This window comes from Schistosoma haematobium, chromosome 1 (genome assembly GCF_000699445.3).
Source record: "Schistosoma haematobium chromosome 1, whole genome shotgun sequence".
Classification (NCBI taxonomy): Eukaryota; Metazoa; Platyhelminthes; class Trematoda; order Strigeidida; family Schistosomatidae; genus Schistosoma; species Schistosoma haematobium.
In genome coordinates this window covers 83,619,651-83,641,418 of record NC_067196.1, presented here as the reverse complement: position 1 = coordinate 83,641,418, position 21,768 = coordinate 83,619,651, and the positions used below count along the sequence as shown (strand labels likewise).

The 21,768-nt window shown below is 33.8% G+C and overlaps 1 protein-coding gene across 1 annotated transcript in view; it reads right to left on the bottom strand.

Moving 5' to 3' along the window:
* Positions 1-21,768, bottom strand: part of PCDH9 (Protocadherin-9) — a 90,272-nt gene that overhangs the window by 27,495 nt on the left and 41,009 nt on the right. The window contains exons 6-9 of the mRNA XM_051209878.1: positions 14,047-14,399; positions 12,716-12,957; positions 8,727-8,993; positions 6,530-6,722 (exon numbers count right to left, since the gene is read on the bottom strand). Of these exons, the coding sequence (XP_051075349.1) occupies positions 6,530-6,722; positions 8,727-8,993; positions 12,716-12,957; positions 14,047-14,399 (1,055 nt within the window). The remainder of the gene's footprint in view (positions 1-6,529; positions 6,723-8,726; positions 8,994-12,715; positions 12,958-14,046; positions 14,400-21,768) is intronic.

The window sequence follows — 21,768 nt, the reverse complement described above, 5'->3', positions numbered from 1 at the left end:
ACTGCATCACAAGACAAATGCTAACTTGGAATCGTGAAGGGCAGCGGAATAGTGGAAGGCCAAAGAACACACCTAAGAAACTCAAAACAACTGTCCTCAAGCCAACATCGAATTCAGAATCTTCAGTACGAACGTCAAGACAATCCTACTGTATAGAACCGAAACGTGGAGAACTACCACAACCATCATCGAAAATGTACAATTTATAAATAGTTTAAAACAGTTAGTCCCTTTGATAAATTTCGATAATCTAATTAGAAGACGAAGATTATTACATAGTTCTGATAATCTTCGTCTTATAATTACATTATCGATGTTTATAAATAATTGTCTACATAAGACACTGAATTTCCGTTGGCCTGATAACATCGATAACAACGTTCTGAGGGAGAGAACAAGCTAGCTTCCAGCTGAAGAGCAAATTAGGAAACAACGTTGGAAGTGGATAGGACATGCATTACGGGAATCACCAAAGTGCACCACGAGACAAGCCTTGAAGAGCAGCCGAAAAGAAGAAGGCCAAAGAACACACTACATCGGGAAATAGAAACAGGTATGAAAAGGATGAACAACAACTGGAAAGAGATGGAATGGATTGCCTATGACAGGGTTGAATGAAGAGTGCTGTTAGGTGGCCTGTGCTCCTGGACGAGGAGTAACAGGCGAAAGTAAGTAAGTTTCTAGATTCGATTATTCTCAAACTTTATCCCTTCATTACTCTCACTTTGGTAATATGAACTTGGAAATTATAGATTTAAGCGTATTTGTTCCAGCTCTTATGTCATTCATGACTGATTAACAAATACACAAATATGTTAATTCTGAACATAATAGTTTATATACAATAAATTTACAAAAAAATATGTTAAGTAAATATTGAATAATTGCTAATCAATGATGAAATTTGTTTTTTTACATCCAAAGTCAAAATCTATAGGATTTCTTATGGTAGTTTCTAATCCCATTTTCATAGCCCTTTTGTGAAAACAAAAGAGAATTGTATTTTATTATCTATTTTATATCAATCATATAAAGTAATACACAATATTGTGCAAATACTAAAAAGTATATAAACTTATTCTTTGTTACTATGTGAATAAATAAATGGATATTCATGGGGGAAACTGAAAATATTCAAAATGTAATTTCTATTCATAAGAATAATGAACATATACTAAGTGATTGAAAACATAAAAATAAACGTAATTTAAAATTCAATAAAATATAACTGATTTTTTTAGATAAAAGTAAGTGAATGGAATTAACAGAAGGGATTTTGTGAAGATCTTAGAAATTCCACTGATTGAAATCATGAGTCAATTGAAGCTAGACCACCATGGAAAACCTGAAAGTACTGGACGGCCGTTTCGTCTAGCTTCAATTGACTCATGATCTCAATCAGTGAATGGAATTAAGTCACAATCATATAACTATTCTTACCGGCTATTTTATGTTCAGTCTGTAAATTTGTTTGTTTGTTTTCTTATTCATACAATTAATTATGTTACACGTTAAGTCGAAGTTCATGTTATCTTAATGAAAAATGTCATTTCATTATAGTACAGTGTACTCCAATTCAATACAAACTATAATATAAATATTTCAGAATAGTTTTACACTAGTACAATATAAATATATGACAATGGAGAGATTAAAAATGATGTTTAGCCAATAGTAATAATAACAATAATAATACAAAGATTTGTGAATAAATATAACAGTGACAATAACAATTCACTACGAAAGGTCGTAAGCAAAATAGTCAAATTAGCTCATTCAATAGCTAAGATTACTATTGACTGACTGGCATTGAGGTTGACCGGGAGAAGAGAAGTGTTTGAAGATATTCCTTTTGTAAGCATAGCTCCGGCGTTTTCATCCGGATGGCTACTACTTCAGATGTTTGAAAAACTTCAAGTATGACAAGCATTGGCAAAAAATTACTGACCAAATAAATAATTGAAAAGGATTGGTTTATACTGGCATTATGACCAGTTTGCACTAAATGGGTCAATAACAAACTGTTCATTTTCTTCACCAGACCTTTGCTTAGCCACATAAGGAAGTGTTCACGAGCACGAAAATGTAAATCCCTAGAACTCCGATCAATATAACTTGCTCTACAGGAGCAGTCGAACTGATAAATACAAAATGAGATGGTGATTCTAGGTAATTCATCTTTTAGCCTCGGTTTCTCTATTGGGCGCGTAAAAAGCACTAATCGTAGTTCTCCGGTGTATTACGCAAGTGTTTATCTCATCTTCAACTGTATCCATAGAACATATAGTATATATTCGATAGCTAAGAGTTTTGATCAGATTTCGTTTGAACTGTAGAGTTATAAAGTAAAAAAATTATGTATACTGTCCAGTCCAAGTATTTTTTCTTCTCAAATTTTTTTTATTGATACATCCGCTCTCTTAGTTAAGAAAACGTCCAAAAGTCTGTTCTACCATCACTCTCTTCTTCATATATCAACTCAATGGCTAAACACACTTCATTAAACTTCTTAAGAACCTCTTTCTGTGTTTCAAATTCACATACTTTAAACAATTCACTTTACCCTTAAACCTGATAATTTGAATTGTAGGAACCTGAAAAGAATTTCTTGAAAACAACATTCTTCATTCAAATATTAATCTTTTAAATATCTAATCATATAATGATAAATATCCGAATGGATTTTTGTAGATATTATATTAATTTTTAATAGTTGAAATCATAAGTCAATCGAATCTAGATCACTATAGAATACCTGAAAACACTTGACAACCATTTAGATAACTCCGTCTGTGGCCCCTCCGGGGGCTACTGCTGGTCTCAAGCCCGGATAAAGGAGGAGAGTTGGGCATGGAGTTAGCGACTCCACCCCGTAAACAACTAACTCGCTAAAAAAAACTCTAGTTCTTTCAATACACAAAATAGAGTATAATAATAATAATTCATTCTATATATTTCAAATACATAATCCATTCTAATTATACAAACTGGTAAATCATTATAATCAAATATATTTTCATTTTTACACTAAATAAGAATAAATGCAACAATGATTCTATGATCAAATTGATTTATACTTCCTCTTTTATAAGTAATCTCTACTTAAATCAGTGATTTAAATAAATAAATAAATAAATAAATAAAACACAACTTGGATACAAGGTGATATTCAATACTTGAATAGGTTAGATATTGTACAATAGATTTATTGATTATTATAATTGTTTCACCTGAATGAATTTACTAATTGGTTCATTAGATATTCATATAAAATGTTATTGTTATTATTAAATTTTAAAGGAAAAAAATTGCATTTTATATAAATATTAAGTACGATATGTTATATCATTGATGAGTTATTATGACTACTATTTAATCTAAGTTAATTGAAACTAGACCATCATGAAAAAACTTGGAAAGACTGGATGGTCGGTTCGTTTTATTGTAAGACTGCTTAGCTGTGCGAATTCACGATACCACCTCACGAGATTTCAATTCAGGACTTATTAGTCTCGGGTGCGAATGCTTAAACCTCTAGACTACTGAACCGACATACAATGGTGTTAATGTCTAACTTTAACGAATACATGAAATTGAGCGATACATTCACCATTCTCTTCAGTGAGTTACTATCTCACAACAAACCCAGTTGAACTCTTATTGTCACTGCTTCTTAATTGAACTCCAAGAAATATCTCTATAGTATTTGTTTAACAACAGGTTAATTTCAATGTTTCCGTTTTATTTGTTACACCCACATGAAAGTCTGCCTGTCTATCCAAACATATATATAAATATATATACCTAGATGCATTTTATGTTTGTTTAATGAAATATTCAGAGTAAAATAAAAATAAAATTTCATTCGTCTAATTATAGGAAAGTATACGGCATTGAATCATGTTAACCACTAATCCTCATGACAATAAGCATATCTAAAAATGAAGACAGCTATAGGATTTTTGGTCTGTGTTCGAATCTGACGAGGTGGGATCATGGACGCTCACTGCTGAGGAGTCCCAAAATACGACGAAACGGCCGTCTAGTGCTTTCAGCCTTTCGATGGTGGTCTAGCTTCAACTGATTTATAATCTCAACTATTAAAAAGTCACTATAATATCTACAAAAAACCCCTTCTGATAGAACTCAATAAGTTTCATTTTCCCATATCAATATTTTTAGTGTAAATATGTATAAAATCAACTGTACTCAATACATGTGAGTCATAAAATTAAGATAAAAATCTATTCAATAAACCTTGATTTTTTGATAGAGGTTATATATTACTGCAATGCCAAACAAATCATATACGATCGTGGGTAAAACGGAGGTATGCAAATATTGGTGAGTCATAATGTGTAATCGAATTCAAATGATAAAAAAGATTTATATGTCAAATGGGTTCTTTTTGATGTGTTGTGCTACTTAAAATTAATGGTTTAATTGAAAAGTATGGGCTTCAGATAAATCGGCAGTCACTGAGTATATCGACATAGAATCTATCTACCAATATACATAGAGAAGGTTAACCAACCACGTGGTTAGATTTCAATCGTACAGAACGTTCATTAGAAACATAGAAGTAAATGAAACTAATAAAACATCTAAAGAAAACATTTTACAAACATGATCATTAAAACAAGCTGATTCAGTGTTTGTTATATAAGTAAATTATAAGTACATCGAGTTTAAAAAAATACGATTAAGCAAACTGTTAGCCTAGCTGAAATCACTGCACACATATGTTTGTCAGGCTCAATCTAGTAACACATGAACACACTAGAGTTGTGCAAACTATTTATCCGTTTCGGCTATATACCTATAGACTCATTTTTAATATTCTCATTGTCCATAGTTGGCCGGGCAAGGCTTATGAAATGTGTATTCTGATTGGATCCAGTTGATAAACAATAACAATATCCGATGTTTCTCTAGTTCATCAAGTCTTCTAATGGAGTTGTCTTTAAAGTATACAAACCTTAATAGATGTTTATTTTGAAAAGAATTTGCGTGATTATGCTTCGATTTTAATCTTAAAACAATATTTTTGATCTTATATAATGGTTGTCTAAGGTGAATGCCTAGGTTTATTGAAACTTTAGTCAAATCTACAAAATTATGTAATTTTAATAGCTCAAGTTGTAAATACATTTTTTTATGTAATTGTGATAATCTGGTTAAAATGGAAAGGATTTTCTAAGCATTAAATCGATAGTAAAATTGGTTGGTATCTTCATTCTGTTATGACAACTATAAGATTATCGTTTAACACTTACGTAAGCAGCAAATATTCAAAAAACAAAAAAAAAATTAAGACTTCCACTGAGACCTAACGTTTGATGATCTGAAGCCAGTTTTCTATTAACAAGTAATCATATCAATAGAATAAGTATTAAACTGATGGTGTATTAACCTAACTGAGTTTATGTTGGTAAGTTTATCAGTATTGGAGATAACTTCTAGTCTGTTGAAATAATCCTATTAGATATTTTAAGTAATATGAAATATTCGCAAGTATATGAATTTGAAATTCTGAATAGTGGGTGTTGTTTTTGAAAATAATTCGATATAGAAAGTGATTTCCAACTGAACAGTATATTCAAATGCTCAGAGATAGAATCTTGAGAAATTTAAGTTGATGAAGAATAAGTGGTTGTATTCAATCATGTAGGTGATGTGATGGAATGGAAGGGTAAATCTGCATATTTAACTCATTGTGATTACACACAGTGTAGTATTTGTTTCTGATTTCCAGTGGGATATTTTATATGGTATAATGTCCTTAATGTTCAATTAACGAGAACTATGTTTAGCATGATATGCAGTATGTAATTTGTTATAGCTCTGAGCATTTTCCATATATGTGACTTTTCTAATTAATGATGTGGGTACAAACTAATATATAAATGAGTGTATTTTCGACTAGAATTGTCATCCTGTTTTCGTGTTGAACAGCTCTCCACTTGTATCAGTCTTCCGTGTTCCTACTCCGAGTTGTGGGAATGGCAGAGTTTCCTCGTAATCAAGTATGAGTAATAAGCGACGTCGTTATATTAAAGTCGTCTGATTGATTCCGAGCTGTCCATTGTAAACCGTATTTTCCGTTAGGTGTCGAGGTCTTCATAATCCAGTCGACCACCAGAAGAGGAAGGGGGAGTGTAAACAGCCTTGTTCGACCACGGTCCTTACTTGAAATACATCTGTCAGCTGTCCTCTATGCAACACTTTGCACTATGCACTCTTCACTGGGTTCCAGACAATGTTGACAATCTTCTCAGGGACTCTGTAGTGTCGAAGATGTTTCCATAATATTCTCCTATCCACACTACCGAATGCTTTTTCATAATCAAGGAATTTGATGTATACTGACGAGTTCCATTCACTTAATTGTTCAACGATGATCCTTATTGTCGCGATTCAGTCTATGCATGATCGATCCTTACGGGATCCAGCCTAACTTCATTTGATGCTAATGTAAAAATGAATAATTATCAAAATATTTAATTCATTCATCATTACATTAACTTACGTATACATAATTTCAAGGGATTGTGAGAAATTTTTCTTATTGCTCAAATAATTTTCATATGATTCATGAACTATACTGTCTGAACTATTGAAAGTATTTAATCCATAAGCAATACATTGAATTAATGTAAAAGTTATTCCGGCATTTCGACCAATATCTGCATCATATGCAGTAATTTTACCAATAGCCAATGCTAAATAAAATTAATAAATAATAAGTAAACAAAATGAAAAATACGAAGTTAATAGAAATCATTTAATATATACTAGCATGATACTTGACCATTGACATAATAAAATACATATGGAGAACATGGGATGTTGTTAGCTGTGGAGTCTAGGATATACATTTCGTCCCGTTTTTTTGAGCTCTTTAGCTAAATGTACTTGCAATTTAGTATTTATATTCACTTTGAGATGCAAATCCAGATACTTTAGCTTCAAAAAATTACAAAAAAATAAGTTAAAATTCATAACCATTGAACAAATGAGTTGCTATCTGTACTCGATAGCTAAAGTGATAAGGTGTTGATGTTTGAAGCGAAAGACACTAAATTAGAATCTTTGATTGATTATCAACACTGGAATCCAAGAACATCCTGTTGGTACTACAAATTTCTTTAAGCTGGATAGTCATATTGTGAAGGTTTCAATATATACCAGGAGAACACTGAAGACCCCATTGGTTTCAGATAAGATAACATCACCTAACTTCTTTAATACTATTTGTGCAGGTTTTCTTAATTTGTTTTCTTTTTAACATTTTGAATGACAAGCATATCATAGGTACTCACATACATATGGGTTTATACAGATAACAGAATCATCAGAAGACACCTCTTGGCTGAATAACTCTCTACCGCATATATTTAAATTCAGACACATATATTTATTTATTTGAACACATAAATATTAGCACAAGGGGGGCACCAAATACATATGAACCACACAATAACAATGAGGCCAGTAGCAAATATAATTGATTTATGTGGGGGCTGTGATACTGCCCGAGTGCCCAAACCGAAGCAGGCGGTTTTCTTAGGGGGCCACATCCCGAGCCTTTGACCCGAAGGTCTAGTCCACAGATGCAGTCCCATATTAACCGGTGACCAACAATAGGTTCATACGCCATTTGTTCCCTCACGATTCTAATGCCCGTATGCACCACTGGTTTGGAATCAGGGTTTTCCAACTCCCATAGGTGGATGCTCTGTATCCATCGACCCGGTTAAAGCGCCGGACATTCACTTTTCGTCCTGTTAATTTCGTAAACAAGGCAGTGAGTAGCTCCTCCATGGCAGTTGTTGTATGCACATGGCCATGTGAGAGCATTTGGAGAGGGAGAGTGGAATCTCCCCACCCTCGGTCGTACCACGGCATTTGGGGGCACATCAGACGTAGATAGACATAAATAGACGCTCGTCATATTTTCTAATTCGACTTCAGGATTTTCTGTAATAATTCCGGTACTCATTTAGTTATTTATATTACGAATGGTATGAATACTTCTCTTTTCACGTCCATACAGATTTAAACTGATAAATAGATGCTGTTCAAATCTCATGCAGATATGAAGGCGCGAATCCGCAAAACAAGAGCAGCATGTCTACAATTGAAGAACATCTGGAACTCAAAACAGTTGGCAATCAACACCAAAGTCACAATTTTCAATACAAATGTCAACACAGTTCTACTATATGGGGCAGAAACATGGAGAACTACGAAAACCATCATCCAGAAAATACAAGTGTTTATTAACAGTTTTCTGCGTAAAATACTTTGGATCTGTTGACGAAATACCATTAGCACCAACCTACTATGGGAGAGAAAAAAGTGGATTCCAGAGCAGGAAGAAATCAGAAAGAAGCGCTGGAAGTGGATAGGACATACTGAGGAAAATACCCAACTGTGTCACAAGACAAGTCCTCACTTAGAATCCTCAAGGTCAAAAGAGAAGAGGAAGACTAACGAATACATTACTTTGAGAAATGGATACAGACATGAGAAGAATGAACAGCAATTGGATATTACTAGAAAGGAAGGCCCAGAACAGAGTGGGTTAGAGAATGCTGGTCGGCAACCTATGCTCGATTGGGTGTAACAGACTTAAGTAAGTAAGTAATGAATTTTACTGATATTGTACAAATATTATCAATTTAGTAATGCATACAGTAGAAATATAATGAAACAAAACTTACAAGCTGTATGATTCTCTAATATATAGAATTCTATTTTATTCAATATACTCGGTGGATTATCATTAACATCTTGAATAATTATTGTTATATCAGCACTAGAATTTAAACTTGGCATTCCATTATCTGCAGCATGAATTTGAAAACGTAATTCATTAATCATTTCTCTATCTAATAATTTTTGTACTGTTAAATAACCGGTAGCTTTATTTACATCGAAATAATTTGCATTTTGTCCACTTAACCAAAATGTTAATTTAGCATTTTCACCTATCATTATCAAAGTGAAAGAATAGAGTGAAACATTGTAGATAATTATTTGTTAATTCAGTTAATTTAGATTGTAATTAGAATATAGTAATATATTTATTCATATAAAAAAGGTGTAATCTGATTCTGGTTATTTGACGGAATACACATACTTTCTTTAAGTATAACACTGTTTGACAACTGTACGTTCAGTCACATACAAACATGGAGAACTACGAAAGCCATCATCCAGAAGATACAGGTGTTTATTAACAGTTGTCTACGCAAAATACTTCAGATCCGTTGGCCGGACACTATTAGCAACAACCTACTGTGGGAAAGAACAAACCAGATACCAGCAGAGGAAGAAATTAGAAAGAAGCTCCGGAAGTGGATAGGACACACATTAAGGAAGGCACCCAACCGCGTCACAAGACAAGCCCTCAGATGAAATCCTCAAGGCCAAAGGAAGAGCAGGAGGAGGAGGAGAGGAAGACATAAGAACACATTACTTTGAGAAATGGAGATAGACATGAGAAAAATGAACAAGCATTGGATGGAATTAGAAAAGAAGGCCCAGGACCGAGTGGGTTGGAGAATGCTGGTCGGCGGCCTATGCTCCATTAGGAGTAACAGGCGTAAGTAAGTATATCATAAATAAGAAATAGTCATTGACGTTAATTTAATGACTAATTAGTAAGGCTTTCTTACTTTTACAACCTAAAATAAGTTTTCAGTGTAATGATAATCGATACATTATAAGAAAATGTATCAATCAAGAATTTTACCACTTTCAATATTGCATAAATACAGTGCTGATTTGTGTTAGGAAGTATGAGACTTGATTTCACTAACACGAGACAATGATCATCACGATGTCAATAATGATGTGATTAACGGAAATTGAATAGAGCTACAAACTAGAAAGAACGACTTTAGTTATTACAAAGTTATCAGACAGTTCTTTAAAATCAGTATAGCTCTATTACAAGTTCTCTGAGTGTAACATCATGAACGTGTAATATTAGAATCGAGTCCCAATGAAAACATCAGTTTCCTGAATATTGAAAAATGATTGCTGTAAGCTTTTTAATTGTATAAAGCGGTTTTCTATCATTTATCCTGCTAATTCTCTGTTTGATTAAAGAAAGAACAAATACTGTAGCAGTGTAGTGTCGGAATATTATGTTAAGCCCATACAGCTTTCGGACAGCCCATCCTATTAATTCTACTTGAGTCACATTCTCACCTTGTTATTTATTTGCATATCAGTCTTGACTGTTTTTATATGAGCGCGTAGGTGTGTGTACATTTCTTATCCCATTACTAATCGCATGTCTGTAACTTACTTTTGTGTAACTAGAAATATTGGTTAACGTTTAGCTAAATGGGAGTTGGCTTACCAGCCATCTCCACTGCGCGTCGTTTTGCTTCGTTCTATTCCATTTACTTTATATACAACGCGATTTAAGTCGATGATTATATACGAGGATAGGCGATAACAAACATTCATACGATCTAATTGGAGTCAGATCTCGGGCCACTAAAGTGGAGAGCCCTTTCGACGACATCGTCCGATCTAAATGAGGATTAAATAACGGGCCTCCACAGCAGAATAACATGAATTAACTTATTTTATGGATTCTTCTCAGTTGCATACAACCTAAAACTATAGTGTTAATCATTAAAACAGAAATGGATACTTTATATCAGAAATGTCAGGAATGAACTGAATTAAAATATGATAATAGAATAGCATTAATAGATCATAATGAGGAGAAATTGAAATTATTCAAATGTTTACTTATTCATAGGTTAAATACATGAATATTCTAGAAGAGTATGGAAACAAAAAATATATTTTCTCCTAGAAACAGAAGATAGATGATATAATAAGTCTAGTTGAGTAAAGCTTAGAAGTAAGAAAGAAGATACTAGGATTTTGATTAAAGTATATGAAAATATAAAAACAAAGTCTTACGCAATAATTTCACAAAAATAAGGTCATCGGGGAACAAAAATTCGGTTTTAATTTTTTTATTGCAACAGCTTTGGCAAAGCGTTACAGTTTGGAATACATTTGTATGTTAATTACCTTAAAAGATTTCACAACTTCAGCACCATGTACAGTGTCAAGTGAATGACAAGCGATTGCATTATTAAAAACCTTCAGTCCGTTTAGTCTCAACTATGTAGTATATATTTGGAAATGCGGACACAAACCATTCTTTCTGTTCTTCTGACTTATGTGATTTGACATGTACATGTCAACTGGTAAAACACAATCGGAGTTAACAGAAGGCGGATATTTATCTGCATTTGACTGTCTCAATGAGCATTTAGTCTTGTATAGAGACACCAACTTGGTCGCTGGATACGTTCTTTTTAGTATTGTCTTTGGTCTAGCTATTTCATCACATTTGAAGTCACGTCTTAGGAAAACAGGCTTTTTCTCAACCATAGAAGTGCATTCACATGCACTCGCTGTCCCTTAAAAAATTAATACGGAAGCTTTCGAATTCCACTTTCAGTGTTTAATCTCCATACGAGTAAATCAGTGCCATACATTCCATATTTCTAACCCCAAACAAACTTCTGATATAACAATAAATATCTAATATCTTTACTACACATGGTTTAACTCCCAATATATATGATATAATGGTACAATCCATTACGGATACCATCTACATATTAAATTTTTATTTATTTTAAAAAATCCAGTCCTTAATAATTATTGATTCAGTAACATGAATAGTAATCGCTATGTCACATAAACTGACTACCATGACAAATGTTCATTGGTGGATCCCTGTATGAAGCTGCTGTTCTCTATGCTCCGTTTAAAAGTTCTGCATTCAATTCTGTACGAGATGTCGATTATGCAGTGATCAAAAACCTCAATCTAGGAAAAAATAACTGTCTACTTCCAATTGGTTTTCAATGATTTTCCTGCCGATGGCTTCCAGTTTTTGATAAACTTCATCTTAAATAGTAAATTTTCCATCAAAGGAGAAGAGGATGAAAAATTGAATTGATAAAATGAAACTGAAATTTAGTCGGTAGGTTTTTATCTTTCTAAATAATCACTTAATCGTAACCAGGACACGAATAATTAACCTAAACTTTTGAACCTTAACATATCCACCGGCTGTTAATGATAACATGAATACATTTCAGTAAACAAATTACTTTTACAATTACAATAACAAAGTATACACATTTATGTATTACTGAATATTAAATTTTATGATATAAATACATTAAACATAAGAAATAATATTTTTTGTAAGCAATGATGGTTAGTGGCTAGCAGTGGAATCCAGAACACGCGTTTCGTCCTATTTGGGACGATGCAAGATACAAGCCAAACAATACCAAGTGAATTTAAATTCACGCCATTGCACAAGCAAGTGACTATCAGGACTCAGTAGCTGAGTGGATAACGCGATGGTGTTTGAAGCGAATGGTACTGGGTTCGAGTCCCAGAGTGAACATCATACCTGAGATGCAGGCACATCCAGCTGACGAGTCCTGAATAGGACGAAATGCACGTCCTGGGTTTCACTGCTAGCCACTATCGATCATTACTTACAAAAAGGCAATATCGAGGCATATGCATAGTATGCACATAAGCCAATAAGAGGCTGATCAACTGCAGTCTTAAACCTTACTGGGAAGATACAAGCCAAACAATACCAAGTGAATAAGAAATAATATTCATAATTTTTTTAATAATTTACCTTCATCAGGATCTGTTGCATTGATTTTGTTTATTATTGTTCCTATTTCAGTATTTTCATTAATATTAAAGTAATAATGTGTTTGACTAAATATTGGGGGTTCATCATTTACATCGGAAATTCTAACAGCTACTGATCCAGTACTATTTCTTGGTGGAATACCGTAATCTGAACATGTTATCCAAACTGTAATTTTTGAAATGAATTCACGATCAAAACTGGAAGCAGTTGTTAGTTTATATCTATGAAATAATTCAATATTCAATGTGTTAATTTATAGCCACAGTTTTCGATGAAGTTTTGTTTTATGAGCTGGATGGTTAGGTCGTGGAGCTTTTATTATTCTTCTATCCGAAGTTTGTGTTGATGATATTGTTCAGAAGAACGATGAAAGATCTATGACCTGACCATTGAGTTCAGAGAACAAAACTCCATTTAAATCATCCTCCTGAGCTACAAATCTTCCCCGTCATCTCAAAATCAGATAACCACAATAGTTTTACATATTTACTCTACTGGAATAAATAACAACGTAATACAATGATGGTTTTTATCAAAGACTAATCTTAGACAACTATTAAAAACCAAAAAGCACTGACCTGCTTCTTCATCCTAGTAAGAAACTCATTGATTGTGTACATTTTTATTCGTCTTACTGTTTTTTTATTAAAACATTTAATTGATCACAATTGATTGATCACTGGGTGGTGATCAATGTCATGTGTGTCAAATCCTTCTTAATGCAGATCGAAAACTATCGACCACGTTGAAACGTGGCCACTAGTCTAAGTGACTCAACATTGCGTGAGCTATGTTGAGATAAGATGGTGGTTGGAGGTAGTCGGCAGGATACCCTGGACCCGGGTTTCGTGCTACTTGGCACTCGTCAACAAGGTGTACCTGTGATCTTGAGGGAACTGGTGCGCCCTGACGGATTTGACCCCGTGTCCCCCAGCTTTACAGTCAGAGATCTTGCCACTGAAACTTGGTCGATAGCAATTGATCTTCACTAAGAACAGCTTGACACACATGACTTTGATCACCCTCCCCCTTAATAAATCGGTTGTGACTACATCTCAGTCCTACAGAAGGTCGTTCGCAGCCCGGATAGCCCAGTGATAACATCTCTGACTATGAAGCTGTGTGACACGAGACCGAATCCGTCAGGGAGCACCAGTTTCCTCAAGGTTACAGGTACACCTTGTTGACGAGTGCCAAGTAGCACGAAACCCGGGTCTAGGGTTTCCTGCTAACTAGCTTCAACCACCATCTTATCACATTTCATTATTGAATAATTATAAACTCGAAATCTTATAAACAAATATACTTACATAATTGAAAAAGGCATATGCATTTGTTGTAAACTGAATAAAATTTCAGTTGGATTTAATAATAAACTTTCTAATTTTTCTTTATTTTGTGTATCAAATGTCCATTTTCTTGTTTCTGCTAAACGACAACTTACACGACCATTATCTCCACTATCTTTATCTTGTGCAGTAAATACAGCAACTAATCGACCAGGTTTTTCATTTTCTGGAACTAATGCATAATTTGTTAAATGAGCTGGTTCAAAATGTAATTCAGGTGAATGATCATTTTCATCTAATACTGTTATTTCTACAATACAAGTTGTACTTCTTGGTAGACTACCTCCATCATTAGCTTCAACAGTTAATATTATCTATGAGAAGATAAAATAAATTACCCATATTTCAATTATTATTGTTTGTTCCATACTTTATATTCTGTATGTAAAATCAATATTTTTCAGTTCAGTTAAACTGTACCGTTTGTATTTTTTATATGAAAACTATAAATAGTTGAATGATCACACTTTATGGTATATTCTTTATTGATTGTTAATCGTTCAATGTTATTTATTTTTCACTTTTCATTTAACATGATTGAACTTTACTGGTTGTGACTTTTTACTGGAACCCTAGTGACCCGTTGACCTAACTCTGATTTGATCTTATGATGTTAATGAATTATACATGCCGGCTACTCTTGTACATAATCCTTGATTTGATTCGCGTTAGAGCATAACAATATAAAATAAGTCAAATCTCATACACTCGTTACATCAGACAAACAATTCGATAAAAAATAACTGAGTAACCGATCGCAGAAGATAATTCCAACTCGATTTGACAAAGCGTAACTCACTATTTATAGCTACACAAAAATAAGACACGTGATGAAAACAGATTAAGCGATACATACACATTAGCTCATATCAAAACAGTCAAAGTTATAAGCGAATAATTAACAAGATCAAAATGTAACTCAAGACCAATAAACTTATTGGTCTGTCCGAAAGCTAGAATAAGCCATGCAGGCTTGACATAGAACTAGACATTACAGAACCTTCAAGAGTTTGTACGAAACTAATCCTCATTTAGTACATGACTATTACTAAGACAGAAAGATTTTGGAGACTTTTTAATGTGTGAATGGTATTATTTACTGACCTTAGTAAATTAATAATAATGTGAATAGGTTTCAACTTAATAACAGCAATCAATTACCATAACCTTTTTTTAATTTCAATATAAAAGTGTTATAGTCAACAAAATCGAATCACTGGACGGCCGTTTCCTCTTAATGCAGAACGTCTCAGCAGTGCACATTCACGATCCCGCCTCGCGAGATTCAAACCCAGGATCTATTTGGCGCGAACGCTTAACCTCTCGACCACTGAGCCGGTATCCAACTGCTGAAGAGTCCCATACTAGAACTAAACGGCTGTCCATTGCTTCCAAGTTTTCCATGGTGGTCCAGCTTCAATTGACTCATGAATTCAACTATTAACGTGCTATAATATTCACAAAAAACCCCTCTCTGATTAAAATTGAATTAGATGAATAATTTTATTGAGAAAGACAGGAATTATCACCGTCAAATCATCACATGTCAAATCCATTTACATTAAATGATACACTTATTAAATTGTTACATAATTTTCTATAAGTGATTATTATTATTATTATTTACTCGGTTTATCCTAAGAAATGAATGACTGAATGAATATGATAATTTTTATTTTACTGATTAATGTGCTTTTAAAAATTGTACAATAAACTGAAGTTTTATCAGAAGGGGTTTGTGAAGATTTTAGAAATTTCACTGGTCGGAATCATGAGTCATTTGAAGCTTGATCACCATGGAAAACCTGGAAGCGCTGGAAGGCCGTTTCGTCCTAGTATGGGACTCCTCAGCAGTGCGCATCCACGATCCCGCACCCCGCGGAATTCGAACCCAGGACCTACTGGTTTCGCGCGCGGGCACTTACCCACTAGACCACTGAGCCGGCATCCAGTGGTGTTAATGTCTAACTTCAACCAATCCACGAAGTTGCGCCACCGTACACCATTGTCATCAGTGAGTTGATATCTCACAACAGACCTGGTTGCCGTCCAATGCTTCCAGGTTTTCCATGGTGGTCTAGCTTCAACTAACTCATGACTTCAACCAGCGAAACTGAAGTTTTTCTTCTTTTTTTGGTTTTTTAAAAAAAAGAAGAAAACAAACAAATGAAAGGAAAATAAGGTGAGATTATAATTTATGAACGACGTTTAAGCGACGTTAGACTGACCTTAAGAGTATCTACCTGATAATAACTAAGAACAAATATGGGTTATAAATTAGTGTGCCGAATTCGAATTATGATTTACAGTTGATAGTTATGGTGAGAAATTGGATTTAACGTTTTCATCACAAACTGACATCAGTTATGATCCCAAAACTTTATTTACCCAAATGGATAAGTGAATTTCGCGCCAAAATCCAAGACCTGCTATCTTATACATGATTGGTTCATTATAGTCTCAGCGAAAATAAGTTAACAGAAAAATAAAATAAAATAAAACATTGCTGAGATGGTGGAGAAGATTTGTAGCTCAGGTGGATGATTTTGATGGAGATTTGTTCTCTGAGCTGGATGGTTTGGTTGTGGAGCTTTGATCGTTCATCCGAACGACAACATCAGAACAAACTTGAGATAGAAGAATGATAAAAGCTTTACGACTAAACCATTCAGCCCAGAGAAAAAACTCCATTAAAAACATTCCGTAATAAAAAAACATAAGTTGTAGAGTGTTTATCAGCAAAGACAGATAGTGGCTAGCAGTGGAATCCAGGACACGCGTTTCGCCCTAAATGGGACTCGTCAGCTCGATGTGCCTGCATCGCAGATTTGATGTTCATTCTGGGATTTGAACCGGGTACCGTTCGATTCAAACGCCATCGCGTTGTCCACTCAGCTACTGAGTCCTGATAGCCCCAGAGTGAACATCAAACCTGAGATGAATGTATATCCAGCTGACGAGTCCGGACGAAATGCACATCCTGGATTTCACTGCTATTCACTATCCATCATTGCTTACAAAACTTGTGACTAAGGCAATATCGAGGCAATACGCACAGTATGCACATATGCCAATAAGAGGCTGATCAATTGCAGTCCTAAACATCAATGGGAAGTTTCAAGTGGAACAATACCAAGTGAATTGTAGAATGTTTGTTATAAAATTTTCTAAGAGAATATATCATCATTGTGTATCCTAGATACAAAACACAATAGAAAAGCTTAATGTGATAATGAGAAATGGTTAAATTTATAATGATAAAAAATGTAATTAATTCTAATATTAAGTATTGTATAGACAGTTATACAATGTAATTTTATTTAGAATAATTAGGAGTTATAGAGGAAAATCTAATATGAAAAGATAAACGTATTTGCTTTAATAAATGAACTTTGACAAATGGCTAATTAAGTGTTACAATTAAGAATATTTATAAGTATTTCTAAGAGAATATATGTATTTGAAGTGATAGCAAAAACAAAAAAGCGGGAAAACTTTATTCAACTAGCTTCATTGATTTATACGACAGATTTGATACTAAGGGGATTAAGTTTAATTGCATTTTGTATTGTTTGTTTGTAACTTCTTAGTGATGTTTAAGACTGTAATTGATCAGTCTTTTATTGGTATATGTGTAGATTGTTTTAAGTCATAAGCATTATAAGTAATCCGCTAAGGATACACATATGCTAAATAAAGATCGATCTATTGCAGTTGTAAACACCGACAGAGAGATGCAAACAAACAATACAAAATGAATTTACACTTTACCTCATTGCACAAGCTAGTGGCTATTTAGACCTAGAAGGTAAATGGATTAAGCGATGGCGATTGAAGAGAACGGTACCGAATTCAAATCCTAGATTGAACATCAACTCTGGAATGCAAGTATATCCAGGTGACGAGTCCCGGATTGGACGAAACGCGTATCTTGGATTCCATTACTAGCCACCATATATCTTTGCTTAATTTAGTTTAGTTTCGTCCATATATTGACTATTTGAGTTTCCTTTCAGCTTTAAACATCATCGAGTGATAAATAAGAAATGATACTGTTCAATACATAGAATTTTGATTTTCATTTACTACTTGTCACTGATTCCTTTACTTATATTATGGTTGAACAAATGATAATTACCCTTAAATATGAAAACGTTTTGTGCGTTCTCTACTTTTTAAACAAAATAATCAGATTGTAAGCAGTTGAATAAACCTGACGCAACACATTAATTCATAGTTTTATGCCACTAATGCAACTCTTATTTCATTGAGGTGTGTAAAGAAACATTGTGCGAAAAAAAATCAATATTTGCATGGAATTATTTTTGTTTCTCAAATTCAACATTCATGTGCTACTAGGTAACTTGTTGTGAATTGAATAGCCTTAATACTAATGGAAAAGTTAAACGTAAGGCAATTTATAACCTATGCAACTGCATGAAAGTCGTGCGAATAGCGTGACCTGAAGGAATTATGGATTTACAATCCTAGGAAATCATTTTCTAGTTTATAATATTTTCAATAGTTGAGATCATGAGTCATTTGAAGATAGATCAACATGAAAAACCCGGAAAAACTAGACTGTGGTTTCGTCCTATTGCTGGACTCCTCATCAGTGCTCACCCACGGATCCCGCCTCACGAGATTCCAATTCAAGACTTATTAGTCTCAAACGCGAATCCTTTAACTTCTAGACTACTGAACCGGCATACAATTGTTTGAATGTCTAACTTCAACTAATACACGAAATTGAGCGATACATTCACCATTCTCTTCAGTGAGTTACTATCTCACAACAAACCCAGTTGAACTCCAATTTTCACTACTTCTTACTAGAACTCCAAGAAATTCCTTCATAGTATTTGTTTAACAACAGGTTAATTTCAATGTTTCCGTTTTATTTGTTACACCCACATGAAAGTCTGCCTGTCTATCCAAACATATATATAAATATATATACCTAGATGCATTTTATGTTTGTTTAATTAGATGAAATATTCAGAGTAAAATAAAAATAAAATTACAGTAATCTAATTATAGGAAAGTAATACGTCATTGAATCATACCAACCACTAATTCCAATGACAATGAGCACATCTTAAAAAAAGCAACCCAGCAACTATATATTATATATAAATATAACTTTTCTAAACATTGACGTTTTTTTAAATTACTGATACTAAATGACGACAAAATTTAAACAATCTTGATATAAGATAATCATTTTAATTGAATTTTTAGCGAGACTCTAATTTATGGACGACCTTTGAACGCACCTTAAGCGACCCTGAGAAATATTAGCCAATCAGCAAAGTCAGTATAGAGTAAAAATGTATTATGTAAAACCAAGGAAATAAAGTGGATACACTTCTTATACGTGGTTCAAAAACTTGTCAAGGTTAGAAAGAGGTTCAGAGGTTCTAAAATCGTAATGCATGCGATAGAGAAAATCATCCATACGGCTACAGAATAGTCGGAGACATGAAAAAGTCTCAAATACTTTTTCAGCCTCGACCACATAGCTTCACTATTACTTGTGTGCACTCCGGTTGTTGATTGCATCAAATGCTACCTGTGGATAACGACACGATGCACTTGACCAAGCCTATGTAGGAGGCTGTACGCTCTCCAAACATCCGTATATATTGTAGTACCTGGCTGCAGCCAGTGTTACTGGTGCTTTTATTATCCAATTCGCAGTAATTGTCGTAATTTGCCTTAGCTAGGAATTATATATGAGGTTTTTATCACGAACTGGCATCAGCTATAATGCCAGAAATTTATTTAGCTAAGTGGATTAAAGGCTTACGCGTTAAAATCCGATATCTATTATCTTATACCTATTGATTCATCCACAAATTATAATCTCGCCGTTTTATTTGTTATAGCCGCTCAATTATCACGTTTTGTACAAAATTCCCTGTGAACCGATCATACGTTAGCACTAAGCACTGAAGTTGGCGCCGTAACCTTGAAATCTCTGAAACGCCTCTGATTGGCTCGTCCATAAATTAGAGTCTCGCCGAATTTTCTATTTATTTTTTTTAAACTTTATTTATTTGTTTATTTATCAAGTTTTTCAACTGTACTTGAATATTTTCAACAATTTAAAAAAAAACTTATTTCATTAACTTTAAATTCATTGAATAATGAACTATATAACATATCTATGTATGTTTATGATAGGCGGCTAATTTAAATTTAAATAATCTATCTTGTAGGTTTGTAGAATAAAGAAAAAAAACAAACAGACAAATAAAGAAAACCAGAACAATGTAGAATATAATTAATGATTACTATAGTAAATGAATAATTAATATCCTTAATATTTATTTCTATAATAATATGGGGAGAAATATAGAAAAATTAACCTACATCATAGTTGGTTATTCTTGTTTATTTTTTTTTAAAAGTATAATAAATTGTTTAGTTAACAGTTGAGATCATGAGTTATTTGAAGCTAGACCACCATGGAAACCTGAAAGCATCGAACGGCCATTTGATCCTATTGTGGGACTCCTTAGCAATGTGCATCTACGATACCTCGCGCGAGATTCAAATCCAGTCTTGCGCGTGAACGCTTGAACCTCTAGACCATTGAGCCGACTGGCATCCAACGGTGTTAATGTTCAACATCAACCAATCCACGAAATTGAACCACACATTCATCGGGCTTGTGGATAAGCATTGCTGAAAAGTTTCATAATAGGTTAGAAACGGCCGTCAAATGCTTTAAGGTTTCCCATGGTGGTCTAACTTCAACTGACTCATGATCTCAACTATTCAGTTACCAAAATATCCACAAAAACCTCTTTTTGATATTAATAAATTGTTTGTTAGACATTATGGGCAACTTTTAAAATAAATCAATATGACATTAGATAGATTCTTAAAATGATACTAATAATTTGTCTAATGTTAATTAAATTGAATAATGATTTATGTGTTTATTAATTGTTTACAGCTTATCATTATAATTTATCAATCACAAACAGTAATATGATTTTATTGTATCCAATGTCTAAATATCTCACAGGTTAAAAGTTATCATTGAATCGAATGATCATTAGGAATTTTGTTTTGGTATACATTTCAGTTTATGTTTGATTGATCATAAACAGATACATTATTCTTACATATTTAAACTACTACTTTCTTCCAATTTGTTAAACTATCCATCAGTTAGCTCAAATTCATTTATGAAATAATGAGAACACTTTGAAATATGGGTATATTGTTTTCAATAAAGATGATAACTTACTAATCCTCCTTAAGGCCTCCAAATACCCTGGTACAGCCGAGAGTCGGGAGAGTCCGCTCTCCCTCTCCAAATGCTCTCACATGGCCACATGTATACAACCACCGCCAGGGAAGTCCTACTCACAGCCTTCTCGTGGCAGGAGTGTTGTTTACGAAATTGAGAGGACGAAAGGCGAATGTCCGGCGATCAAACCGGGTCAGTGGACACGGAGAGTTTACCTAGGGGAGTTGAAGAACCCTGATTTCAAAAAAATGGTATCCTGAGGGAACAAATGGAGAATGAACCAATTGTTGGTCACCGGCTACCATGGGACTGCATCTCCTTACGTTACCCCACTACTTTGTGGATCAGGCCTTTAGGTTGAAGGCTCCGGGTGTGGCCCCCCAAGAAAACCACCTAGTACGGTTTGAGCACCCTGAGAG